General features: G+C 42.6%; 2 protein-coding genes across 2 annotated transcripts; one reads left to right on the forward strand and one right to left on the reverse strand.

The window, feature by feature from the left end:
* Positions 1 to 2,885: 2,885 nt before the first annotated feature.
* On the forward strand, positions 2,886 to 4,166 carry LOC131939566 (inactive Ufm1-specific protease 1; the record flags this gene model as incomplete). Its single annotated transcript, XM_059297958.1, has 3 exons — positions 2,886 to 3,102; positions 3,684 to 3,754; positions 3,887 to 4,166. Coding segments are annotated over 3 exons (420 nt in total), but the record flags the coding sequence as incomplete, so codon positions are not given.
* Positions 4,167 to 4,228: 62 nt separating this feature from the next.
* On the reverse strand, positions 4,229 to 27,674 carry LOC131939567 (uncharacterized; the record flags this gene model as incomplete). Its single annotated transcript, XM_059297959.1, has 9 exons — positions 4,229 to 9,005; positions 10,137 to 10,660; positions 10,773 to 10,882; positions 12,627 to 12,788; positions 12,891 to 13,045; positions 13,248 to 13,388; positions 22,464 to 22,533; positions 25,582 to 25,671; positions 27,599 to 27,674. Coding segments are annotated over 9 exons (4,486 nt in total), but the record flags the coding sequence as incomplete, so codon positions are not given.

Consider the following 27,674-nt stretch of genomic DNA (forward strand, 5'->3'; position numbering starts at 1 on the left):
AAACTTGCAGAAGATTTGCGACAACTAGAGAGTCTAGATCTATATGTAGTAAAATAAGACGATTAAATTAACTAAAGTAATAAGAAAGAAGAAGAACAACAATGTTTAGTTAGCAGCAATAATTAGCACATACACTTAAAATAATTAGAAATACAAAATAATTAGCAAAACAGTATTTAAAATGCAACTAAAATCAATCCATGCATATTTTAAAACATCATGTATTAAAAATAATATGGCGGCAAATAAATGATGGTTTACAGTATTTCCCGTAGTATCCGGAACAACTCAACAGACTACGCCATTGTTTTACTGTTTTTGCTGCTGTACAATTCCGGAATAATAACCGACGCTATATCGTGATTTTACATATTGTTCTAGTACTTCTTACTATTTTTAACTTAGTTTACGTTAGTAAATCTAATAGTCTCGGTAATGCCTTAGTTTAGCGTCGGAAATTATCTGGTAATGTTTGTTGAGTTTCGGTAACTAGAGTTACGGTAAACCATGGTTTATTTGACCATTGAAATATAAATAAATTGAAAGTCGATTGTAGTAAATTGTTTTAATTTTTTAAGTTTAATCGACAAAAGGAAACAAGAATAAATATAATAGTAGATTTAAATTAGTAGATCTAAAAATAAAATAAAAACATATATTAATATAAATAATGAAGTCAAGTGTAATAATTTAATGTTTTTGGCTTGCAGCGGATAAGCCGCCATTAATTAATTAGATCTAGATCTAGCTAGCTGCTAGGCCAAGTAAAAAAATCTAGATTACGAAAATAGTCAAAATTATTACAAAGATGTAAAAATGATTACAAAAAGAGTAAAAGTGACTAGAAACGGGGTTCGTACCCTATTTTGAAAATGAAATCAGACCTTTGTAACCACACCAGGGGCGTAGCGAGGGGGGGGGGCGGGGGGTGCGGACCGCACCGGGTGACACCATTTAGGGGGGTGACCCCAAGGCAAAAAATAGCAAAATATATAGAGAAAACTCGAGGGGGGTGCAAATTGAAAGTTTGAGGGGGGGGGGGGGTGTGCAAATCGAAAACTTGAGGGGGGGGGGGTGCAAATCGAAAGTTTGAGGGGGGGGGGGGTGCAAATCGAAAATTTGAAAGTTTGTCCCTGGGAAGGGTCTCTATGCCTCTGGGGGTGACACCATTAAGTGCCGCACCGGGTGACACCCGACCTCGCTACGCCACTGAACCACACCATTATTCGTGCTTTTGGCTGAGAAACGTTTGTCTGTTATTAAAAACTACAGGTATCCCCCCCCCCCCCCACACACACACAAGAGACGGTGGAGGGGTCACTGTGAGGTCACAGTAGCCCAGTGTAATACGTCATATCATGAACTGCACCGTAACTTTTATTCCCCCCCTCCTCCCTCTCCTAGCCAAACAGCACCATCTACCAGTGGCGTAGGCAGGGGGGGGTCATAACCCCCCCATAGACCCCTCGGTATATAGAAAAAGTATGAGGGGGTGCAAATCAAAAGTTTGAGGAGGGTGCAAATCGAAAGCTTGAGGGGGGGTGCAAATCGAAAGTTTGTCCCCGGGTAAAAATTGGAACCCCCCCCCTAGAGACGATCCTGGCTACGCCACTGCCATCTACCTCCAGACTTTTTAAACTCAAGGCTTTTTCCAGACTGCGTACGAACCCTGTTAAACAATGTTTAGTAGCAGAAATATTTAGCTGAAACACTTAAAAATAACTAGTTATACAAAATGAGTAATAAAGCAGTATTTAACACGCAATTAAAATAAATCTATCCAAATTTTGAACGTTCTGTATTAAAAATAAAAGATGACGCCAAATAAAGTATGGTTTACAGTACTTCCGGTGGATACTGGAACTGTGTGACCAGTGGCGGAACTAGAAAAAAAGGGCCACCCCGCAAAAAAAATTTTTTAGGCCCCCCCCCCATATATATATATATATATATATATATATATATATATATATATATATATATATATATATATATATATATATATATATATATAAACATAAAAATACGAACATATGAAACTCATTACTGACCTGTTCGATTTTTGAGGCAAAAAAAAAATTTCAATTTAAACAAATTACAACATCATGTCATGTGTGTAAGTGCGTTAGTTAGTGTGTTTTGTGAAAATTAGTTTTATTTTAACTCTGCTGTAAAACCTAACCCTAGTCGGTATAAAGAATATAAAACATGAAAGCTTTGTAAAAGTAATGGTGTCTCGTGTTATGTTTATTTTTTATTTTTTTTTGTATTTATATTATTAATTTAAAATTCATTTCCTTTTTGTACATTATAATTCTTTAGTCAACACTTTATGATAATAGACCACTTGTCACTGTGCGTTGTGTGATTTCTTTCTTAATATTTCATACTAACAATGTCTAAGGAAAAAAGAAAGTGTTTGGACAATTATGTACAAGAATGGATTCACATGTATAGTCTAATGGAACTTATGGGAGTCAGCATCCTAACTGCATGATTTGCAATGGCAAGTTGGCGATTCAAATCTAGCATCCGCTAAACTAAGAGAACACTCAATTAAGCTGCATGGAGATAGACAATACAAAAACACAGAGCTCGCTGAATTCTAGGTGAAGTCGCTCATTTCTGTCAGCAACAGCACAAGTCATAGAATTGAAAAAAATATTATATTTTTCTTATTAAGAAGGGTTTGGTGAATACTCATGTGAAGCTAGTGGGGTTTGGTGCCTAAAAAAAGGTAAAGAACCACTGGTGTAGACTTGACAACTGAATTATAATTAGTACCATGGCTCCGATCCTTGCCTTTTTCACATTGGAGCATTGGGGTATAGCTCACCTGTTGGCTTGACCAACCTGTGATAGCTCACCTGTTGGCTTGACCAACTTGTGATAGCTCACCTGTTGGCTTGACCAACCTCAACACAAGTAAACAGTCTTATAATAAATTCAGCATTAAAGTATTGATAACTCAACTGACTCCAAGAAAACTCTCGTCTCAGGTCCCATGTAAAATATTACACGTCCCCAAAGGTTCTGAGATGAAAAACTTTCTGCTTGAACTTGCTCACCATTTTAACATTGTTGGATCTCCTGTAATGCTGGGTAATCATTTTCTTGTCATAGCAGCTTCAGTTGAATGTGCTTGTTACATAGAGTGTAGCTAGTTGAATGTGCTTGTTACATAGAGTGTAGCTAGTTGAATGTGCTTGTTACATAGAGTGTAGCTAGTTGAATGTGCTTGTTACATAGAGTGTAGCTAGTTGAATGTGCTTGTTACATAGAGTGTAGCTAGTTGAATGTGCTTGTTACATAGAGTGTAGCTAGTTGAATGTGCTTGTTACATAGAGTGTAGCTAGTTGAATGTGCTTGTTACGTAATGTGGCTAGTAAAAAAAATGGTTCAGTTGAATGTGCTTGTTACATAGAGTGTAGCTAGTTGAATGTGCTTGTTACATAGAGTGTAGCCAGTTGAATGTGCTTGTTACATAGAGTGTAGCTAGTTGAATGTGCTTGTTACATAGAGTGTAGCTAGTTGAATGTGCTTGTTACATAGAGTGTAGCTAGTTGAATGTGCTTGTTACATAGAGTGTAGCCAGTTGAATGTGCTTGTTACATAATGTGACTAGTAAAAAAAATGGTTCAGTTGAATATGCTTGATATATAATGTGTACTGGACTATTGCAGGAGGTGAGAGTGACAATAGCTCTAGAGCAGTGATGGGGGTCAGACTTAAGGACCCAGCATTGTTGATTGTTGTAAGTTGTCTCAGAGCCTAAAACCATATCTTCAGTTAGAGTGAGACAAAAAGGTTTTCAAATGAAATCAAATATACCTTACAAAGCATTGAGTTGGTCATGTTTATAGGGGATGATGTTTTATCATTTCAGGATCCTCATTTCTATGGCAACAAACCAACAGTTGAACTTCTATTACACAAAGGTTTTATCAGATGGCTACCAATCTCAGATCTTCATACAGACACATTCTACAACTTGTGCATGCCCTGCCCATCTTTATGATATGATCCTAGAATCCATTGCAGAGGACTTGGCTGGGGACCAGATGAACCCTGGGATAATGTGGTGGTCTCCTGGTGGTGGGATGATGTGGTGGTCTCCTGGTGATGGGATGATGTGGTGGGCTCCTGGTGGTGGGATGATGTGGTGGTCTCCTGGTGGTGCACATTTTAGTATCCATTGAGCTCAGATAAAAAAATTAAAGATTTCTAACATGGTAACAAAAAGTTTTATTGACAAAAATGGCGGACCCAGCAATTATGAACATAAATATAAACAATTGGAATGAATAAATAGAAGAGAAGCACCAAATACTCCAACCCATTGACTGGTCAGCTAGACCAACCCATTGACTGGTCAGCTAGACCAACCCATTGACTGGTCAGCTAGACCAACCCATTGACTGGTCAGCTAGACCAACCCATTGACTGGTCAGCTAGACCAGGATAACAGTAGAGTTGAGAAGCAAGCGATTTGATTCACTATTGTAGTGTATAGGCTATACAGATGAATGCAGAAAGAATGATGAGTGTAATACTAAAAGATGAGGTAATTGTGGTCTGCAGATAGTCACAATTTTAAAGCTAGAGCATTTCTTACAAATTTGTCATTCTAATTATGCTCCTTTTTTAACATACATGTATTAAGTCAGATACCCAACCACACCTAATTTTGAGAATTCTAAAATTGATTTTTAGCGTGAAGTTTTTAAAAATTGTTCAAAAACAGCTTATAAAAACATTTCCCACCAGAGTTCTGTTGTGTGATCTCAACAAGTATCTACATGGAACAATCTAGTTTTTTACACATTTTCTATGTACATTAAAAAAATACTTTTACAAAAATGCAGATAATGTAAATAGTGAAAAGAAAATGAATCTATTTTTAAAAATATGCTTATTTAGAGAGTATTATTCAGTATGTATAATTAAATATAATAATTAAGGCAATAACCAGTAAGTTTTCCCCCAAAAGTTGCGGTCAAATACATCAATACGCCAGTGGCTGTCTGATACATCAATACGCCAGTGGCTGTCTGATACATCAATACGCCAGTGGCTGTCTGATACATCAATACGCCAGTGGCTGTCTGATACATCAATACGCCAGTGGCTGTCTGATACATCAATACGCCAGTGGCTGTCTGATACATCAATACGCCAGTGGCTGTCTGATACATCAATACGCCAGTGGCTGTCTGATACATCAATACGCCAGTGGCTGTCTGATACATCAATACGCCAGTGGCTGTCTGATACATCAATACGCCAGTGGCTGTCTGATACATCAATACGCCAGTGGTTGTCTGATACATCAATACGCCAGTTGCTGTCTGATACATCAATACGCCAGTTGCTGTCTGATACATCAATACACCAGTTGCTGTCTGATACATTAATACACAAGTGGCTGTCTGATACATTAATACACCAGTGGCTGTCTGATACATCAATACACCAGTGGCTGTCTGATACATCAATACACCAGTGGCTGTCTGATACATCAATACACCAGTGGCTGTCTGATACATCAATACACCAGTTACTCCACAAGTCACAGAATTGAACTAATTAAAACCGCTTGTTTCTACTCACAAAAGATTGCTCAGTTTATGGCATTTGTTGGAACCATTCAAACTGGTTATGTTGCTTTACTAGATCAAGTGAACCAGAAGGGTTAAATGTAAGCTACAAGTGAATCAGTCTGGTTAAGTGTAAGCTACAAGTGAACCAGCCTGGTTAAGTGTAAGCTACAAGTGAACCAGCCTGGTTAAGTGTAAGCTACAAGTGAACCAGCCTGGTTAAGTGTAAGCTACAAGTGAACCAGCCTGGTTAAATGTAAGCTATCTGAGAGTTGGCTGATGTGTCCTCATGTTCAGATCTGCTCTTGGTGCTGTGAAGATGGTCTTGGAGAGCTTTTTGTTTCTTGTAGAAAGGAGAGCAACTTGATGCATCTGTTACATTGGTTTTATCCCATTTAGATTTCAAGTCTTTAACACTCCAAGGCAGTTCAGGTTTCTTCTTGCTCTTGGCAGCTGCAATAGTAGGCTTGGCTGCACTGACTGTAGGGAGAGGTTTGGCTGTAGGGTTTGTAGGGACTGGTTTGGCTGTAGGGTTTGTAGGGACAGGTTTGGCTGTAGGGTTTGTAGGGACAGGTTTGGCTGTAGGGTTTGTAGGGACAGGTTTGGCTGTAGGGTTTGTAGGGACAGGCTTGGGTTTCCCCACAGATTTGTGTTCTTGACCAAAAGCTGCAGCTTGCGGTTCATGCAGCTGCTTCTCCTGGGTAAACAGCATTGGAATTGAAGGAGATGATGCAGAATGTTTGATCAAACTTTTCATTGGAAGCTTTGACTGATGAAAGTAAGACTTGGCCTTGAGAAAGTTTTCATGGTGCTCCGAGCTGCTGGCTGTGTTGCTGGTCTGCCCTTCAAGTGGAGCCTGACCAGGCTGTCCTGATGGCACTTCTTTCACCCCCTCTCTTGTGCTCACTGAAAGCTTAGAAAAACTCTTGGATAACGGGGAGCAATGGGAAGATTGCTTTTGTTTTGTTTCAAATTCCTCAATTGACTCTAAGTACAATTGCTTTGGTGTTTTTTTATTGAGAAAATGAATTGGTAGCTCTTGCAGCTCAATGATGGATTGAGATTCTTGTTTGTACACATCCCCATCCTCCTCACTGCTTGTGACTGATGAGACACTTCCATTACTAGAGTTACTAATATCAGAGCATGCCCCAAAAGAATGAGAATGCTTGAGGGTGGATGCCAGCCTAGAACTAGTGCTGGAAGGGTGCTGGGGCTCCTCTTGTACACAGTCTGACAAGCTGACCATTGCTGGTAGCAACTTTGGTAATCCTGAAGGCAATGGCTGGCCAGCTGACACATCCGGCAGGGACCTGGCTACTTTTTCACTTCTGCCTGACAGTCTACTAGAGCTGTGCTCTTCATGTGAACTGCCATACTGCCCTGCTCGTTCATGTGAACTGCCATACTGCCCTCCTCGTTCATGTGAACTGCCATACTGCCCTGCTCGTTCATGTGAACTGTCATACTGCCCTGCTCGTTCATGTGAACTGCCATACTGCCCTGCTCGTTCATGTGAACTGCCATACTGCCCTGCTCGTTCATGTGAACTGCCATACTGCCCTCCTCGTTCATGTGAACTGTCATACTGCCCTGCTCGTTCATGTGAACTGCCATACTGCCCTGCTCGTTCATGTGAACTGCCATACTGCCCTGCTCGTTCATGTGAACTGCCATACTGCCCTGCTCGTTCATGTGAACTGCCATACTGCCCTGCTCGTTCATGTGAACTGCCATACTGCCCTGCTCGTTCATGTGAACTGCCATATTGCCCTCCTCGTTCATGTGAACTGCCATACTGCCCTCCTCGTTCATGTGAACTGCCATACTGCCCTTGCTGATTGTAGATCTGGAGAGACTGTTCATACAAGGCTTTAGCTCGTGCGCTTGCCTCCCTTTGTTTTTCTGTATCTTCTATTGTTATTTGCACAGGGATTTTCTGCTTGAGCTTTCTCTGTACAGCCTGCTGGTAGCCTGGAGGTTTGTCACACGTGTCAGAACATGTCACAATGTCAGAACATGTCACAATGTCAGAACATGTCACAATGCCAGCTTTGGAAGATGCAGACAAACTGGAATTTGATTTTTTGAAAGACTTGGAATGTGAGAAATGGCTTGAAAGTTCCCCTTGTGAATTTAAGTCCAGTGTTTCCAAACGTTTAGAAAACTGGAACTGATTTGTGACCTGCTTGGATAAACTTTTTAATATGACATTAGGAGGAGGGGAGCCAGTCAGCAGGTGGACTCTCCTCATGACTGCCTCACTTGATGGCTCTTCAGGAATGGAGACTTTAAACTGGGGGCGTCGACCCAGATGAATTTCCTCTGCTTCATGGAACTTTCCAGACCTAACAGATGTGTTCCTGGTGGGGAAACCAAGCTCTGGAGGAGATAATTCAGCTAAATTAAAAGTGGATTGGCTTAAACCACGAGATTTAATCTTTGAATTGACAGGAGGGCTCTCTGTAACAGTTGAATTGACAGGAGGGCTCTCTGTACCAGTTGAATTGACAGGAGGGCTCTCTGTACCAGTTGAATTGACAGGAGGGCTCTCTGTACCAGTTGAATTGACAGGAGGGCTCTCTGTAACAGTTGAATTGACAGGAGGGCTCTCTGTAACAGTTGAATTGACAGGAGGGCTCTCTGTAACAGTTGAATTGAGTGATTGTTCAAGCTGAGCCTGCTGTGAAGTCTGCAAGAGACTGCCAGGAGAGGCAGGTGGCGTGGCCTCTGTGACTGATGACTGCCTCAGGAACCTGTGCTGGGGTTTGAATGCTGATGGCCTGTAGGGCTCAGTTGTCACGGGGCTATAGTGGTCAGTGATGACAGGCAAATCATTGAAAAAGAAATGACCACTCTCAGACTTGACTAAAGTTCCCATATCAGTGCTTGGCACGTGCAAGTCAGCTGATCTGTGCTCAGCCTCCTCCCATAAAAAAGTGTTTTCTTTGTCTAAAGAAGTTTGTTTGCGCCAGTCATGACTGGAGTCTAGCTGTCTAGTTGAAGCACTGTGCTTGATTGCTGCTAGTTGGTCCACAGAGCTAGAGTGGACTGGATGAGCTTTTCTTGATTTCTTCCCAGAGACTTTCCTTAGGGGAGCAGCAAGTTCTGGTGTGTCAATGAAATGGGTGTTTTGGTTGGAATCAATACTAAGTGCATCAGGGTACTGGAATTGCTCCAGTCTGGCATGCTTTGAGAAAATGTCCTCATATAGTTGGGTGTCACTGAGTGTCAAGCCAGTTTCCTCGTCATAAAGTTGAGTGTCACTAAGGGTTAGACCAGAGTCCCGACTCAGGTTGGTTGGTGACAGGTGGGATTTGCTGGCCTTAGGGCTGGACTCCATTTCACTAGACAGCAGCTCTCTGTCAGCAAAGCTGTCAATGGAGGAGTCATCTTGTCTCAAACCCACTGGGGAAAGACAAGGAACATTTGTTAGCAATAAAGGTTAAATCACAAAGAACATTTGTTAGCAATAAAGGTTAAATCACAAAGAACATTTGTTAGCAATAAAGGTTAAATCACAAAGAACATTTGTTAGCAATAAAGGTTAAATCACAAAGAACATTTGTTAGCAATAAAGGTTAAATCACAAAGAACATTTGTTAGCAATAAAGGTTAAATCACAAAGAACATTTGTTAGCAATAAAGGTTAAATCACAAAGAACATTTGTTAGCAATAAAGGTTAAATCACAAAGAACATTTGTTAGCAATAAAGGTTAAATCACAAAGAACATTTGTTAGCAATAAAGGTTGTTAACCATCTACAGGCCCGGGCATCAAAAATTACTTTCCCTATGGCTGGGCGAAAAGACGATGCATTTTTCATCCACAACACTTTTTTAAAATAATGTTTTAAAAAATTAACACTTACGTTAAAAAGTATTTAGCAATATACACTAACCATAATGTCGCACAGGACACACCACAATGTCCTACAAGACCCACTGACCACAATGTCCTACAAGACCCACTGACCACAATGTCCTACAAGACCCACTGACCACAATGTCCTACAAGACACTCACTGACCACAATGTCCTACAAGACACTCATTGACCACAATGTCCTACAAGACACTCATTGACCACAATGTCCTACAAGACCCACTGACCACAATGTCCTACAAGATATTCATTGACCACAATGTCCTACAAGACACTCATTGACCACAATGTCCTACAAGACACTCACTGACCACAATGTCCTACAAGACACTCACTGACCACAATGTCCTACAAGACACTCACTGACCACAATGTCCTACAAGACCCACTGACCACAATGTCCTACAAGATATTCATTGACCACAATGTCCTACAAGACACTCATTGACCACAATGTCCTACAAGACACTCACTGACCACAATGTCCTACAAGACACTCACTGACCACAATGTCCTACAAGACCCACTGACCACAATGTCCTACAAGACACCCACTGACCACAATGTCCTACAAGACACTCACTGACCACAATGTCCTACAAGACTCATGTCCTAACCACTTAGCCCCACACAAAGAAAAGTGTAACCACTCACTTCCTGTGTCGGGCATGCTGAGTAAACTATGCATGCTGTCTGAGTCTGTCCCAGAATCCAGCTGGAAGTTGGAAACTCTTCTCTGATGGGAAAGCAAGATTTTTCCCTTTAGTTCTTCTTCTTCCTCTTCCTCCAGTGTTTCATCCTCATCCACTAGAGGGGGCTGACGAGGGACATCACCTTTATCTTCAGTCAAATTGACAGCTGGTGAGCTCTGACAACCATATTTGGTGAACATTGAGAGAATGTCTTGACCAAATATTTCTACATGCTTGAGGATCATGAAGGAAATTAAGGGAGTAAACACATTAGTGATTTCAAAGACTGAATGTTGGAGTGCAGCGTTACTGTTCTTCCCCCTGGGTCCATCCCGCACTTGAGGTGTGCAGAAAGATGGAGCTATGCATGTTGCCAGGTTGGTGGCTCCCATGTTGGTTTTAGCACTGAACTTGGCCAGGTGTTGCAGAAGACAGATGGTCAGTTTGACAACTCTGTAGTGAGCTGGGGGCAGCTTGTCCAAAACACTGTGGACAGAGACACATTTTTAACCTCACTCAAAAAACATTCATCAGAAATCCATTTAACTTTAGGCTACTGTAACAATCTCATGATAAAGATAAAATTTTAAAAAATTACGTTTTAATTTTTCTGATCTTAACATCCTCTGGGTCATCTTTCTTTATCTGCAGCCAATCATCATGTAGCCTTTTCAACAACAAACCTTCAGGGACACACCGAATGAACTCCTAAAACAAACAAGACAATATTTTTCTACAACAAACCTCCAGGGACACAGAATGAACAGCTTGGTAATGGTAGGTTAGAGCACGGTTCTGTTTGGTAATGGTAGGTTAGAGCACGGTTCTGTTTGGTAATGGTAGGTTAGAGCACGGTTCTGTTTGGTAATGGTAGGTTAGAGCACGGTTCTGTTTGGTAATGGTAGGTTAGAGCACGGTTCTGTTTGGTAATGGTAGGTTAGAGCACGGTTCTGTTTGGTAATGGTAGGTTAGAGCACGGTTCTGTTTGGTAATGGTAGGTTAGAGCACGGTTCTGTTTGGTAATGGTAGGTTAGAGCACGGTTCTGTTTGGTAATGGTAGGTTAGAGCACGGTTCTGTTTGGTAATGGTAGGTTAGAGCACGGTTCTGTTTGGTAATGGTAGGTTAGAGCACGGTTCTGTTTGGTAATGGTAGGTTAGAGCACGGTTCTGTTTGGTAATGGTAGGTTAGAGCACGGTTCTGTTTGGTAATGGTAGGTTAGAGCACGGTTCTGTTTGGTAATGGTAGGTTAGAGCACGGTTCTGTTTGGTAATGGTAGGTTAGAGCACGGTTCTGTTTGGTAATGGTAGGTTAGAGCACGGTTCTGTTTGGTAATGGTAGGTTAGAGCACGGTTCTGTTTGGTAATGGTAGGTTAGAGCACGGTTCTGTTTGGTAATGGTAGTTTAGAGCACGGTTCTGCTTGGTAATGGTAGGTTAGAGCACGGTTCTGTTTGGTAATGGTAGGTTAGAGCACGGTTCTGTTTGGTAATGGTAGGTTAGAGCACGGTTCTGCTTGGTAATGGTAGGTTAGAGCACGGTTCTGCTTGGTAATGGTAGGTTAGAGCACGGTTCTGCTTGGTAATGGTAGGTTAGAGCACGGTTCTGTTTGGTAATGGTAGGTTAGAGCACGGTTCTGTTTGGTAATGGTAGGTTAGAGCACGGTTCTGTTTGGTAATGGTAGGTTAGAGCACGGTTCTGTTTGGTAATGGTAGGTTAGAGCACGGTTCTGTTTGGTAATGGTAGGTTAGAGCACGGTTCTGTTTGGTAATGGTGGGTTAGAGCACGGTTCTGTTTGGTAATGGTGGGTTAGAGCACGGTTCTGTTTGGTAATGGTGGGTTAGAGCACGGTTCTGTTTGGTAATGGTAGGTTAGAGCACGGTTCTGTTTGGTAATGGTGGGTTATACTAGAGCACGGTTCTGTTTGGTAATGGTAGGTTAGAGCACGGTTCTGTTTGGTAATGGTAGGTTAGAGCACGGTTCTGTTTGGTAATGGTAGGTTAGAGCACGGTTCTGTTTGGTAATGGTGGGTTATACTAGAGCACGGTTCTGTTTGGTAATGGTAGGTTAGAGCACGGTTCTGTTTGGTAATGGTAGGTTAGAGCACGGTTCTGTTTGGTAATGGTGGGTTAGAGCACGGTTCTGTTTGGTAATGGTGGGTTAGAGCACGGTTCTGTTTGGTAATGGTGGGTTAGAGCATAAATGGTTTTTAACACTTGCTAAAACAACTTTTCCAAGCCTAAAAAAAATTCAACATAGTCTCTGAAGCTGCTTTCTCTTTTGATAATTACATTATAAATAAAGTAAAGCCAGATTCAACAGTACAGGCATTTTAATTAGATTTAATTTCACTAATATTGCCCGTATTTTTGTGAAAAAAAATTCTTAACAGCAGTGGGGCATGATGTAAATTACCTTGAAGACAGAAGCAGCAGTAGGGGCATGATGTAAATTACCTTGAAGACAGAAGCAGCAGTAGGGGCATGATGATCTTCCAGTTCAAACTTACTGCCAGTGCAAATTTTCTCTTTAACTTCCTTTCCGAGTGAAGCATTGTTGCCACGTCTCAGAATCCCGCTGATATTAGGGCCCTGGTTGTACACCAGCACCATCAGTTGCTGCAACAAGACAGCACGAGGTTGCTTATAGTACTTATACAAAGATCAAATGGGGTCACACATCCAGTATTTTTAAAAATATATGATGATTTAATCACTTACAATAATTGATTCTGGAGGATCATAGTTGTCATTCTCATTGCATATTTCAGATAGTGGCTGACCAAATACTAAACTTTGCTGTTTTGTTCGTTTAAAAAAATTCAAAAAATTCGGGGACTTTTTGTTCTTCTTCATTGACTTCTGGGGAAGACCCTCTGTTGAGAAAAGTAACGGATCATTAGTACAAATCAGAACATGATTACAGTCTTTCAAATGCTCTGTTGATGCAGCTTATACTTAGATTGTGTTCAAATCAACACAAGCTAAAACCTGACATCCAAAAGCTAAATTGACAACAGTCAAGTCAAAGATCTATCCTTAAAAAATAACTGACATTTTTTAAAAATTTAGATCTACCTAGGGAATGCTTTTTTGATTTTTTCTGTTTGAGAAAAAATTCACATTTTGGCACAGCAGCACCCAAGTCATGCTCTCCTGATTTTGAGCGGAGGAACTCTCGTGCCTGGCAAAATTTGATAGAAAATGGCGTTTCATGACCTGAAATAAAATATTAATCTTCATTATTTTATGAGGAAAAATAATTAACTCACCCAGTAGCGACAAAACAAAAAATATTTAGAGCAAGCTGAAGAGTTTTATTATTTTCAAATAAAATTTATTTAAATATTTTAACTTCAGTAGGCCCTAAGTGGTACTATTATTATCAAAACAGAAATAAATTTGTATAGCCTACCAATAATTACCTATGTTTATAAAATATATTTCATTTTAAAACTTTAATTGTAAAGTAAAACTTTCCCATGCCTACGTTTTGACTGACTAGAAATAGAATCTAGATCTAGAAATCTAGTATACATTTCTTTTGAAAAGAATACACTATATTAATAAATTATGTCATTGTTACTCTAGTTTATCAGGAATGTTTGGTGATATCCGTTACTACTAGCTTTATCAATCTCTCTGATATCAGAGACCGTGGCCAGCTAGATTTAGAATTGAGATCAAACGTGGTCAGTGCTTGACTGTCCTGACAACAGAGATAGTGAGATGATAGCTACTTAGTCAAGCAAGATCAGACTAGACTAGATTCTCTACTTCTAGATTAGTAGCCCACGCATTATGATTATTCAAACCATTGAAGTTTGATAGATGACGTGATTATTAAGTGTTTTGGCATCTTTTCAGTTTAAAAAAAAAAACGACTTCACTAGGAATAATTTAAGAAATTTGGCCTGGAAATATACAGAAAAATAGAGCTAGACTATAGAGACTAGATCTAGATAGATCTAGAATATTAAAACAAGGCGTGTCCAAATAGAATCTTAAATATTTAATAAAAAACTAAAGTTTACTATAGTAAAGTATAGATCTAGAATTCTAGATCTAATAGTTACTAGAAGTAGAATCTAGATCTAGATCTAGATCTAGAATCTAATAAGGGCCATAAGGGTTACTCATACTGGTAATCAACTTAAAAAAAAAACATTTTTATTGGTACACTAGATTCTACATTATCATTTAATATTAAGCCAACATTTCAATTTTAGTAAGACAAACGATTGGCAAAAGGATCTAGATCTATATCCAGACAAGTGAATGCATAATATTTTTAAAAAAGAAAAAAACACACTTTGTAAGTAGTTTGTTCTCAAAAACTTGACAGATAAATAAACTTTAACTATTAAAGAGCACATGGCCTAGTTTACTATTTATTATAAAGTAACAGTAGTAACGCCATGTTTACTCGCATTTTCAATGAGAAACGTCGCGTAGATAATGATAACCATAAAATAAACACATTTTTAATTGAACTAATTTGTCATGCTAAAGGGGAAGGATGGACGATTTTCATTAGCCAACTTAGCCGCTTCCAAAGTAAAGTTGTAAACTTGTAGGTTAGGCCTACATTTACAAAATACATTACCGTACTTAATCCTAGAACTTCTCGCCCACCGTTTCTTTTTAACAATAATTGCCGGGGAAGGGGGTGTGTAAGCCATGAGCAGTGGTTTCCCCCCCTCCCCCTCCCCGGAGAATCAATTAGAAAACATAAGCTACAATGTGGCCTGTATAAAATGTTTAGCCAGTGTTGTCCCCCACCCTCCACAAGAAAAATCGGGCCGACCCTCCGGTCACTATGCTTGGGCCCAATGAAACTTACTATCCGGTCCTGGATTGGCGTGTTCCGCAAAGTGCAGCACAGGCAGGCTCTTAGCCGGCCTAAGGGCAGCCTTGGGTGTGAACATGTTCCATAAATCCAGGTGCAGCATGCTCACTGGCTCTCGTCCATTTCACAGCCGGCAACTTTGGTCGCCGCTAACCTCTTAGTTATACTACATGGTGATCCGTTGTACACACTAGTCCAGCTGCATCAAGTGCAGGACAATCAGTTGGCCGAAACTATCAGTTGGCCTAAACTACCAGTTGGCCGAAACTACCAGTTGGCCGAAACTACCAGTTGGCCGAAGCTACCAGTTGGCCGAAACTATCAGTTGGCCGAAACTATGTAAGTTGTGAAGACGATGAGAACGTATATGAAACCATCCTACAACGCTATTCTCGTCCGGCCTGTTGAACTAACCACTAAACACACCGATTGAATTTCGGCCATTGAGTGGTCGAGCACAAGACCGAGCAGTGTTCACTTGGCCACTCAACTGTTGACCCGACACACCAGCAGACCGGGGTACACAGCAGACACGCTTCACTGCCCTCCTGCCAACCAATCAGTGGCTGATACCATTGTTTGGGTCCGCCGGTCTAGTTCCATCTACCTGACACAAACTGCTGGCTACTCCGTTCTACCAAACCCACCCAACACTTTGCTACACGAATAACCTTGACCCATACGGAAGTCCAGGATGAGGTTCATCAAACCGAGCCGATAACTTTCTGTGTGGGGCCATGTTATTCTGGTAAACGGAAAAAAAGTCACAGGAAAAAAAAAAACAGAAAAAAAGTCACAGTTTTTGCTAGGAAAAAAAGTCACAGAAAAAAAGTCACAGTGGAAAAATTTTATCGGAAAAAAAGTCACAGAAATCATGTCATGTCATGTTTGCCTGTCGTCCCTACTGGGACATAGGCCGCTGACAAGAGCTTTCCAGACGTCTCTGTCCAGGGCTAGTCTCTCCAACTGTCCCCAGGTGTATCCAATCTTCTTGGTGTCTTCTTCCAGGTCACGTCTCCAGGTCTTTCTTGGTCTGCCTCTCTTCCTCCTGCCTTGTGGATTCCAGGTGAGGGCCTGTCTTGTTATGCTGGATACAGGCTTCCTGAGTGTGTGGCCAATCCATTTCCATTTTCTCTGGAGGATCTCTACTTCCACTGGCAGTTGATTTGTCCGTTGCCATAGAACATCATTTCTGATGGTTTTAGGCCAGCGAATTCGCAGGATCTTTCTGAGACATGCGTTTATAAATGATTGTATTTTCTTCTTATTTATAGCAGTTATTCTCCATGTCTCAGCTCCATAGAGTAAAACAGGTTTTACTAGTGTGTTGAAGATCCGGATTTTTATTCTAAGGGTTAAATCTCCCGAACCCCAAACATTTTTTAGTTGGTTGAAGACTGCTCTTGCCTTACCCGTCCTTATTTTTATGTCTGCTTCTGTCCCACCCTGCTTATCAACAATACTTCCAAGGTAGGTGAATCTATCCACTTCTTCTAGGGCTTCTTCTGCCAGTGTTATAGGGTTGTTGTTTGATGTATTGACTTTGAGAACTTTACTTTTCCCTCTGTGGATGTTCAGACCCAGGCTTGTAGAAAAATTTGCAACCCTGTTGGTTTTATCCTGCATTTGCTGTTGTGTGTGAGAAAGGAGGGCCAGGTCGTCAGCAAAGTCCAGGTCATCCAGCTGGCTCCACAATGTCCACTGTATACCGTTTCGCGTTTTCTCTGTTGACATCTTCATAACCCAGTCTATGGCCAGTAGGAACAGGAATGGTGAAAGTAGGCAACCCTGCCTTACTCCGGTCCGTACTGGGAAGGCCTCTGTAGTCTGTTGGCCATGCACTACTCTACACTTGAGACCTTCATATGAAGACATAATAATGTTGACTATTTTCTGTGGCACCCCGTAGTGTCTCAACAATTTCCACATTGACTGCCTATCCAGGCTATCAAAGGCCTTCTCATAGTCTATGAAATTAATATAGAGAGATGAGTTCCACTCTTGGGTCTGTTCAATGATGATGCGCAGGGTAGCAATTTGGTCTATGCATGACCTTTCCTTCCTAAAGCCCGCCTGTTGATCTCGAAGCTGGGGATCTATGGCTTCCTTCATTCTGTTTAATAATATTCTGTTGAAGACTTTGCCTGGGATGGACAAAAGTGTTATCCCTCTATAGTTAGAGCATGCACTAAGATCGCCTTTCTTTGGAAGCTTTATGAGTAGTCCCTCCTTCCACTCCTCTGGTATTTGTTCATCTTCCCAGATTTTCTTGAAGAGTGTGTATAGTAGTGTGGTGCTAGTTTCTATATCTGCTGTCAGTGCTTCTGCCGGTATACCATCTATTCCTGGAGCCTTCCAATTTTTCAGCTGCTTTATAGCTCTATGTATCTCTTCTTTTGAAGGTGGGTTGCAGTCTATAGGGAGGTCACTTTCAGCTGGTGGTATGTCTTGCGTGCACTCTGGTGTTGGTCTATTCAGTAGTTCTTCAAAATGTTCCACCCATCTCTTCATCTGTCCTTCCGCATCAGGTATTGTCTTTCCATCTTTGGTTTTCACTGGCCTCTCTGGCTTACTGTACTTACCAGATATCTTCTTAATTGTATTGTACACGTCCCTAATATTACCATGGTACAGTGCTTCTTCCGCTTCTCTTGCCAGCAGTTCCAAATAGCTCCGTTTGTCTTTCCTTATGTGTTTCTTTACATTTTTGTTCGTTTCGGTGTATTCTTCCAGTGCTTTTAATTTCGTAGCCCGTGTGCGGCTGTTGTTTAATGTTACCTTCTTTCTTTTTCTCTCTTCAATAATTTTCATGGTATCTGCTGATATCCATTCCTTCGCTTGTCTTTTGATAGGGCCTAGCACTTCTTCGCATGTTGATGTTAATATACTTTTAGTTTTTTCCCATGTTTCCTCTATCGTCTCTTCTTCTATTAGTTCTTGTAGTACCTGGAACCTATTGGACATATGAAGTTTAAATTCGTTGAGTTTAGATGGGTCCTTTAGCAGGCCTGTGTTGTACCTGTATTTCCTTTTGTTTTCCAACATGTTTTTCTTCAGCTTGAGTTTTACTTTAGCTACCAGTAGGTGATGGTCTGAAGCAACATCAGCTCCTCTCTTGACGCGTACATCCTGAAGTGATCTCCTGAACTTTTTTATGATACATATATGGTCTATCTGGTTTTCTGTAGATAGGTCGGGTGATACCCAAGTAGCTTTATGTATCCTTTTATGATGAAAGAGACTACCACCAATGACTAAATTATTTGTGGCACACAAGTCAGCAAATCTTTCTCCGTTTTCGTTCATCTCACCTAAACCCTGCTGTCCCATACATTCTTCATATCCTCTGTTGTCGCTTCCAATCTTAGCATTGAAGTCGCCCATGAGTATAAGGATGTTTCTTCTTGGGCGGTTCTGGATAATGGTCATTAGCCTGTTGTAGAATTCGTCTTTGTCCTCCTCTTTGCTGTCATTTGTTGGGGCGTAGGCCTGTATTATGTCCATGTTTATTCGTCTTATTTTAGTTTTAAAGGTAGCTGTTATGATCCGCGGGCAGTGTGCCTCCCATCCGATGAGAGCCCTTTGTGCTTGATTTGATAGCATGAGTGCAACTCCTTGAGTATGTGGTGCATTTTCATCCTCATGACCTGAGTACAGCAGTAGCTCTCCTGATATCAGCCTTTTTTGTCCTGAGCCAGTCCACCTTGATTCGCTGACACCCAGGATAGCTATTTTATAGCGTCTCATTTCTGCTGCTACTTGGGTTGCTTTTCCAGCTTCGTACATCGTGCGGACATTCCAAGCTCCAATATTGATGGTGGTCCTAGTGGAAATAATGGTGGTCGACCTGGTGGTTTCCAATACATATTGGCTTTCACCACCCGGCTTCATAAATTCTCCATCGGGAGATCCATTTTTCCCCTGGTCCGAGCTGTCTTTGTTTCTCTCTGTCTGCGTTTCTGTAGCGGGTAATTTGTTTTACGAGATAAGGTTGCTAGCCTTATGCTCAACCCCCAACCTGGAGGACCAGGGTGCTAGCTTTCGTCTGACCCCTACCCGCGCAGACCTTCCCAGCTTGGTTGAACCTGCCAGGAGTTAACACTCCTGCTGGTATAGCTCTGGGGGTCGTCAGGGTACGCAAGCTGCCAAGCCACGACAAGGCCCTAGCACCAGATGACAGACAGAAATAACGTCACAGAAAAAAAGTCACAAAAATCTTTTTAGAAATATTTTTATTAATTTGTTAAGAATTGTAAAATTTTGTATGTTTATTGTTGTGGGTTGTATTTTTTGATAGCATAAATTATTTATAGACGTTAAAAGCATTATGATTTATAACAATTGTAAGTAAAAATACTCAAAGATAATTTACACAACAATCTCAACTTGTTACGTATTTAGTTAAATACGCGGTAGAAAAGTTAATTATAAAAGAAATTTAGGCAAATTTTGCCGTAGGCTATTCTCTGGTCGGCCTCTCCTCTGTAGGCATTGTCCGAACATATTTTGTGTTGTTGACGTTACGCGTCAATGACAGCCTTTGAACCTTGTCGGCTTTTGATCCTAAGTTTTGTTATGTAATGAGCGTGATAAATGTGGGCAGTAAAGGTGGTTGAACTAAACATAACTATTGTTGCCATGACTTGAGGGCAGCAAGTCAGATGAACTTACCATTTCACGGTAATTTAATATTGGTATTTTAAAAAAAACACGATGAAAACCGTGGACTTTGGAGCATTCTATTAAATGCTACTAATCTTAAGTTTAACATAATTACAATCTACATACTTCATAATAAATATTTTTAGATGAATTATAAAAATTCCTATGCGTATACAGCCTACACACATTACATTACATTTAATTAATCCTAAGTTAATTTGCACTCACTAAATATTAAATACATAAAAGTATTAACAAATATGCAAATATATATTTGTGACTTTTTTTCCTGTGACTTTTTTTCCCTGTGACTTTTTTTCCTGTGACTTTTTTTCTGTGTTTTTTTTTTCCTGTGTTTTTTTTTACCTGTGACTTTTTTTCCTACAATCGTTATTCTTCGTCAGCTCGAGAATGCGTTCATTATCGATATTCAAAAATCTAAGGTCCTCCTAATATGTATGTCATGGCTACACAAGAAATGTAAGTAACCTACACAAGATATAGGTCATGGCTACACAAGAAACGTAATTTATTTAAACAAGATGATTTATACTATTGTACACACTATACAGTATACACAATTACCGTGGAGAGGGCGGGTTTTTTTTTTCAAAAAATATTTTGAAATCTTGTCAGTCTAAGTTAGTGTGCGTAAACACTATCATTTGAGTACTGTTTCAGCTAGGCTGGGGGGGGGGGGGGGGGGTCATCCATAAATGACGTCATGCTGTTTTGACGATTTTTTACCTCCCCTCCCCTCCGTCACACGTCGTCACAAAAAGTCAGACCCCCCCCCCCTAAAATGGCGTCACACCTCAGCCTACTACCTCCCTCAAAAATGCTGTTGAATTTTTCTTAAAAAATCTATATTTTTCCGAAATCTTGTCAGAACTCTGTCAACATAGATTATTTTCATCAACTCCTATTATAATTTTTTAAAACCGTTTTCTAAATCGCGAAGTAATGGCTAAAACTCGTTTTCTAACATTGCTTTTTTATAATGCAAAAAAGTGACTTCACACCATCTGAACCCCCCCCCCCCCCTCCCCCTCGTCATACACCGTCACAAAATTACGGACCCCCCCCCACCCCTACGAGTGTGACGTCATTTATGGACGACCCCTTGACGAATTTTCTTATACTTATAATAAAGACTGCGTATCGAATTTGTAGTTTTCTACCAACTGTTAAGTGATTTCCAGTAACCTGAAATGGTACTTACTCCACTTTCGGTTTCTCAAAAGCCTATAAGTACTTAAGTACTGTTTCAGTCAGGGCTGACGAAATGATATATATATGGAGGCCATGTATATATATATATATATATATATATATATATATATATATATATATATATATATATATATATATATACACACACACACACAGTGAAGGCCAAGAGTGACGTTGATGCGCAGGATGAGGAGGCAGAGACAGAATTATTGGGGGACTGTCAGGGATATTGTAGAGGGAGCTTTCAGTTCATTGGCACAAAAGGGAGCAGATAATGATCACATAAGTTTTATTATTATTACGATTGACGAGTTGGGTTTGATCATTATTGTTGACATGGATAAAAATAGGTTTTTTTTTTTAAAAAAGATTTTGCCACATTAGGTTTCGTTAATTACCCACCAGTGATACCAGTGTTTCTTCCAGACTTGTTTCTCCGAGGGGGGGGGGGCACTTGAATTTTTTTTGGGGGGGGGGGGGGGGGGTTGGGCGGTACACTTTCTTCAGGGGGGGGGGGGGAGGCGGACACTGTTAAAAGTATATATTTTCGGGGGGGGGGGGGGGCGGTAAAAAAAATTCTGAAGAGATGCCTGGAAGAAACTCTGAGTGATACAGGCATGTCTCATATTTTGTTCTCGCAATTTACCGCCTTCCCATTTCGCATCTCGCAATTTACCAATACCCAACTTGTCACGGCTGCATCCATTGAAATAATTAGAAAGCTTGGGCTGTTTCTGAGCTGACAAACAATATACCTGATAAGTCAGGCTTTCCAAAATTGCTTAAGTACAGTTTTATATGATGGTGGATATCAAAAGTTTCTTTTATTTTTAAAAATTTACTTTTTTTTCATAAAATTAGCCACTCACAAATGAGGGCGGGGGGGTGGTAGGGTGGATTAGCCACTCACCAATGAGGGGGTAGGGTGGATTAGCCACTCACCAATGAGGGGGTAGGGTGGATTAGCCACTCACCAATGAGGGGGTAGGGTGGATTAGCCACTCACCAATGAGGGGGTAGGGTGGATTAGCCACTCACCAATGAGGGGGTAGGGTGGATTAGCCACTCAATAATGAGGGGGTAGGGTGGATTAGCCACTCACCAATGAGGGGGTAGGGTGGATTAGCCACTCACCAATGAGGGGGTAGGGTGGATTAGCCACTCACCAATGAGGGGGTAGGGTGGATTAGCCACTCACCAATGAGGGGGTAGGGTGGATTAGCCACTCACCAATGAGGGGGTAGGGTGGATTAGCCACTCACCAATGAGGGGGTAGGGTGGATTAGCCACTCACCAATGAGGGGGTAGGGTGGATTAGCCACTCACCAATGAGGGGGTAGGGTGGATTAGCCACTCACCAATGAGGGGGTAGGGTGGATTAGCCACTCAATAATGAGGGGGTAGGGTGGATTAGCCACTCACCAATGAGGGGGTAGGGTGGATTAGCCACTCACCAATGAGGGGGTAGGGTGGATTAGCCACTCACCAATGAGGGGGTAGGGTGGATTAGCCACTCACCAATGAGGGGGTAGGGTGGATTAGCCACTCACCAATGAGGGGGTAGGGCGTGCCGTCCCTGCTGTGCAGAACCCAAAGCTGATGATCTTTGACCTCAGTTACCTGCAGGAGAGAAGTTAGTCAAAACTGTCACATCATGTCTCAGGTCTGTGTTTTGTTACCTGCAGGAGAGAAGTTAGTCAAAACTGTCACATCATGTCTCAGGTCTGTGTTTTGTTACCTGCAGGAGAGAAGTTAGTCAAAACTGTCACATCATGTGTCAGGTCAGAGTTTTGTTACCTGCAGGAGAGAAGTTAGTCAAAACTGTCACATCATGTGTCAGGTCTGTGTTTTGTTACCTGCAGGAGAGAAGTTAGTCAAAACTGTCACATCATGTGTCAGGTCTGTGTTTTGTTACCTGCAGGAGAGAAGTTAGTCAAAACTGTCACATCATGTGTCAGGTCAGAGTTTTGTTACCTGCAGGAGAGAAGTTAGTCAAAACTGTCACATCATGTGTCAGGTCTGTGTTTTGTCACCTGCAGGAGAGAAGTTAGTCAAAACTGTCACATCATGTGTCAGGTCAGAGTTTTGTTACCTGCAGGAGAGAAGTTAGTCAAAACTGTCACATCATGTGTCAGGTCAGAGTTTTGTTACCTGCAGGAGAGAAGTTAGTCAAAACTGTCACATCATGTGTCAGGTCTGTGTTTTGTTACCTGCAGGAGAGAAGTTAGTCAAAACTGTCACATCATGTGTCAGGTCAGAGTTTTGTTACCTGCAGGAGAGAAGTTAGTCAAAACTGTCACATCATGTGTCAGGTCAGAGTTTTGTTACCTGCAGGAGAGAAGTTAGTCAAAACTGTCACATCATGTGTCAGGTCTGTGTTTTGTTACCTGCAGGAGAGAAGTTAGTCAAAACTGTCACATCATGTGTCAGGTCAGAGTTTTGTTACCTGCAGGAGAGAAGTTAGTCAAAACTGTCACATCATGTGTCAGGTCAGAGTTTTGTTACCTGCAGGAGAGAAGTTAGTCAAAACTGTCACATCATGTGTCAGGTTTGTGTTTTGTTACCTGCAGGAGAGAAGTTAGTCAAAACTGTCACATCATGTGTCAGGTCAGAGTTTTGTTACCTGCAGGAGAGAAGTTAGTCAAAACTGTCACATCATGTGTCAGGTCAGAGTTTTGTTACCTGCAGGAGAGAAGTTAGTCAAAACTGTCACATCATGTGTCAGGTCTGTGTTTTGTTACCTGCAGGAGAGAAGTTAGTCAAAACTGTCACATCATGTGTCAGGTCTGTGTTTTGTTACCTGCAGGAGAGAAGTTAGTCAAAACTGTCACATCATGTGTCAGGTCAGAGTTTTGTTACCTGCAGGAGAGAAGTTAGTCAAAACTGTCACATCATGTGTCAGGTCTGTGTTTTGTCACCTGCAGGAGAGAAGTTAGTCAAAACTGTCACATCATGTGTCAGGTCAGAGTTTTGTTACCTGCAGGAGAGAAGTTAGTCAAAACTGTCACATCATGTGTCAGGTCAGAGTTTTGTTACCTGCAGGAGAGAAGTTAGTCAAAACTGTCACATCATGTGTCAGGTCAGAGTTTTGTTACCTGCAGGAGAGAAGTTAGTAAAAACTGTCACATCATGTGTCAGGTCAGAGTTTTGTTACCTGCAGGAGAGAAGTTAGTCAAAACTGTCATGTGTCAGGTCAGAGTTTTGTTACCTGCAGGAGAGAAGTTAGTAAAAACTGTCACATCATGTGTCAGGTCAGTGTTTTGTGTGCTGTGTTTGGTCAGTGTTAAATCAAATGTGTGGTCAGTGTTGTGTATAGTTAATGTGGTGTGTGTGGTTAATATAGTGTGTGTGGTCAGTGTGGTGTGTGGTCAGTGTGGTGTGTGTGGTCAGTGTGGTGTGTGTGGTCAGTGAGGTGTGTGTGTGGTCAGTGTGGTGTGTGTGTGTGGTCAGTGTGGTGTGTGTGGTCAGTGTGGTGTGTGTGGTCAGTGTGGTGTGCATGTCGTTAATGTAGTGTGTGTGTGTGTGGTTAATGTGGTGTGTGTGTGGTCAGTGTGGTGTGAGTGGTCAGTGTGGTGTGTATGGTTAATGTGGTGTGTGTGGTCAGTGTGTGGTGTGGTCACTGTGGCGGGTGTGTGTGAGTGGTGTGTGGTTAGTGTGGTGTGTGTGGTCAGTGTGGTGTGTGTGTCTTGAGTGAGGTCAGTGTGGTTTGTGTAGTGTGTGTGTGGTTAATGTGGTGTGTGTGTGGTATGTGTGGTCAGTGTGGTGTGTGTGAGGTCAGTGAGGTGTGTGTGGTTAGTGTGTTCAGTGTGGTGTTTGTGTGGTTAATGTGGTGTGTTTGTGGTCAGTGTGGTGTGTGTGGTCAGTGTGGTGTTTGTGGTTAGTGTGTTCAGTGTGGTGTGTGTGGTTAGTGTGGTCAGTGTGGTCAGTGTGGTGTGTGTGGTTAGTGTGGTCAGTGTGGTCAGTGTGGTGTGTGTGGTCAGTGTGGTGTTTGTGGTTAGTGTGGTGTGTGTGGTCAGTGTGGTGTGTGTGGTTAGTGTGTTCAGTGTGGTGTGTGTGGTTAGTGTGGTCAATGTGGTGTGTGTGTTCAGTGTGGTGTGTGTGGTCAGTGTGGTGTGTGTGGTCAGTGTGGTGTGTATGAGGTCAGTGTGGTGTGTGTGAGGTCAGTGTGGTGTGTGTGATCAGTGGGGTGTGTGTGGTTTGTGTAGTGTGTGTGGTTAATGTGGTGTGTGTGGTCAGTGTGGTGTGTGGTTAATATGGTGTGTGTGTGGTCTGTGTAGTCTATGGTCAGTGTGTGGTGTGTGTGATTAGTGTAGTGTGTGTGGTTAGTGTGGTGTGCGTGGTCAGTGTGGTGTGTGTGTGGTCAGTGTGGATTGAGTATGTGGTCAGTGGTGTGTGTGTGGTCAGTGTGGTGTGTGTGGTCAATGTTGTCTGTGTGTTAGGTCAGCGTGTAGTGCATGTGGTGTGTGTGGTCAGTGTGGTGTGTGTGGTTAGTGTGGTCAGTGTGGTGTGTGTGAGGTCAGTGTGGTGTGTGTGAGGTCAGTGTGGTGTGTGTGATCAGCATGGTGTGGTGTGATCAGCGTGGTGTGGTGTGTGTGTGGTCAGTGTGGTGTGTGTGGTCAGCGTGGTGTGGTGTGTGTGTGTGGCGAGTGAGGTCAAAGTGTGACTGACCTGGATCTGGAGCTGCTGGAGACACGCCTGCAGCACGTCACTTGCCTGGGTCTGGTTGGTGATGTTAAGTTCACACACCTGTAACAGACTCTGGGGGGGAGGGGGGGGGTGGGAGACATTTAATGACACTGGTTGGTGATGCTAAGTTCACACACCTGTAACAGACTCTGGGGGGGAGGGGGGGTGGGAGACATTTAATGACACTGGTTGGTGATGCTAAGTTCACACACCTGTAACAGACTCTGGGGGGAGGGGGAGACATTTAATGACACTGGTTGGTGATGCTAAGTTCACACACCTGCAACAGATTCTGGGGGGAGGGGAGGTGGGAGACATTTAATGACACTGGTTGGTGATGCTAAGTTCACACACCTGTAACAGACTCTGGGGGGGGGGGGGGGGGAGACATTTAATGACACTGGTTGGTGATGCTAAGTTCACACACCTGTAACAGACTCTGGGGGGGGGGGGAGACATTTAATGACACTGGTTGGTGATGCTAAGTTCACACACCTGTAACAGACTCTGGGGGGAGGGGGGGGGGGGGGGGTGGGAGACATTTAATGACACTGGTTGGTGATGCTAAGTTCACACACCTGTAACAGACACTGGGGGGGGGGAGAGACATTTAATGACACTGGTTGGTGATGCTAAGTTCACACACCTGTAACAGACTCTGGGGGGAGGGGAGGGGGGGAGACATTTAATGACACTGGTTGGTGATGCTAAGTTCACACACCTGCAACAGACTCTAAACGTAGGGGGGGAGGGGGGGGGAGACATTTAATGACACTGGTTGGTGATGCTAAGTTCACACACCTGTAACAGACTCTGGGGGGAGGGGGGGGGGGGGTGGGAGACATTTAATGACACTGGTTGGTGATGCTAAGTTCACACACCTGTAACAGACTCTGGGGGGAGGGGGGGGGGGTGGGAGACATTTAATGACACTGGTTGGTGATGCTAAGTTCACACACCTGTAACAGACTCTGGGGGGAGGGGGGGGGGGTGGGAGACATTTAATGACACTGGTTGGTGATGCTAAGTTCACACACCTGTAACAGACTCTGGGGGGAGGGGGGGGGGGAGACATTTAATAACACTGGTTGGTGATGCTAAGTTCACACACCTGTAACAGACTCTGGGGGGGGGGAGACATTTAATGACACTGGTTGGTGATGCTAAGTTCACACACCTGCAACAGACTCTGGGCGGGGCGGGGGGGGGGCATTTAATGACACTGGTTGGTGATGCTAAGTTCACACACCTGCAACAGACTCTGGGCGGGGGGGGGGGGGGGGAGACATTTAACAAATGAGTGGCACCCCTGGTGATGCTAAGTTCACACACCTGTAACAGACTCTGGCGGGGGGGGGGGGGGGGGAGACATTTAATGACACTGGTTGGTGATGCTAAGTTCACACACCTGCAACAGACTCTGGGCGGGGCGGGGGGGGGGGGGCATTTAATGACACTGGTTGGTGATGCTAAGTTCACACACCTGCAACAGACTCTGGGCGGGGGGGGGGGGGGGAGACATTTAACAAATGAGTGGCACCCCTGGTGATGCTAAGTTCACACACCTGTAACAGACTCTGGCGGGGGGGGGGGGGGGGGGGAGACATTTAATGACACTGGTTGGTGATGCTAAGTTCACACACCTGCAACAGACTCTGGGGGGAGGGGGGGGGAGACATTTAATGACACTGGTTGGTGATGCTAAGTTCACACACCTGCAACAGACTCTGGGGGGAGGGGGGGGAGACATTTAATGACACTGGTTGGTGATGCTAAGTTCACACACCTGTAACAGACTCTGGGCGGGGGGGGGGGGAGACATTTAACAAATGAGTGGCACCCCTGGTGATGCTAAGTTCACACACCTGCAACAGGGGGGGGGGGGAGACATTTAATGACATCAAACATCTTGTGCCAACCATAACATCAAACATCTTGGGCCAACCATGACATCAAACATCATGTGCCAACCATCAGACACACACCAGTAGGTACTCACATTGGGCACGTCTTTGATTGTAACTTTGAGCTGAGCTGTTTCCCCTTCCTCTTGGCATTTTTCTGCTGTGATGTGT

Source organism: Physella acuta, unplaced genomic scaffold (genome assembly GCF_028476545.2).
Source record: "Physella acuta isolate Inbredline_101_S28 unplaced genomic scaffold, ASM2847654v3 ptg000283l, whole genome shotgun sequence".
In the NCBI taxonomy this organism is placed as follows: domain Eukaryota; kingdom Metazoa; phylum Mollusca; class Gastropoda; family Physidae; genus Physella; species Physella acuta.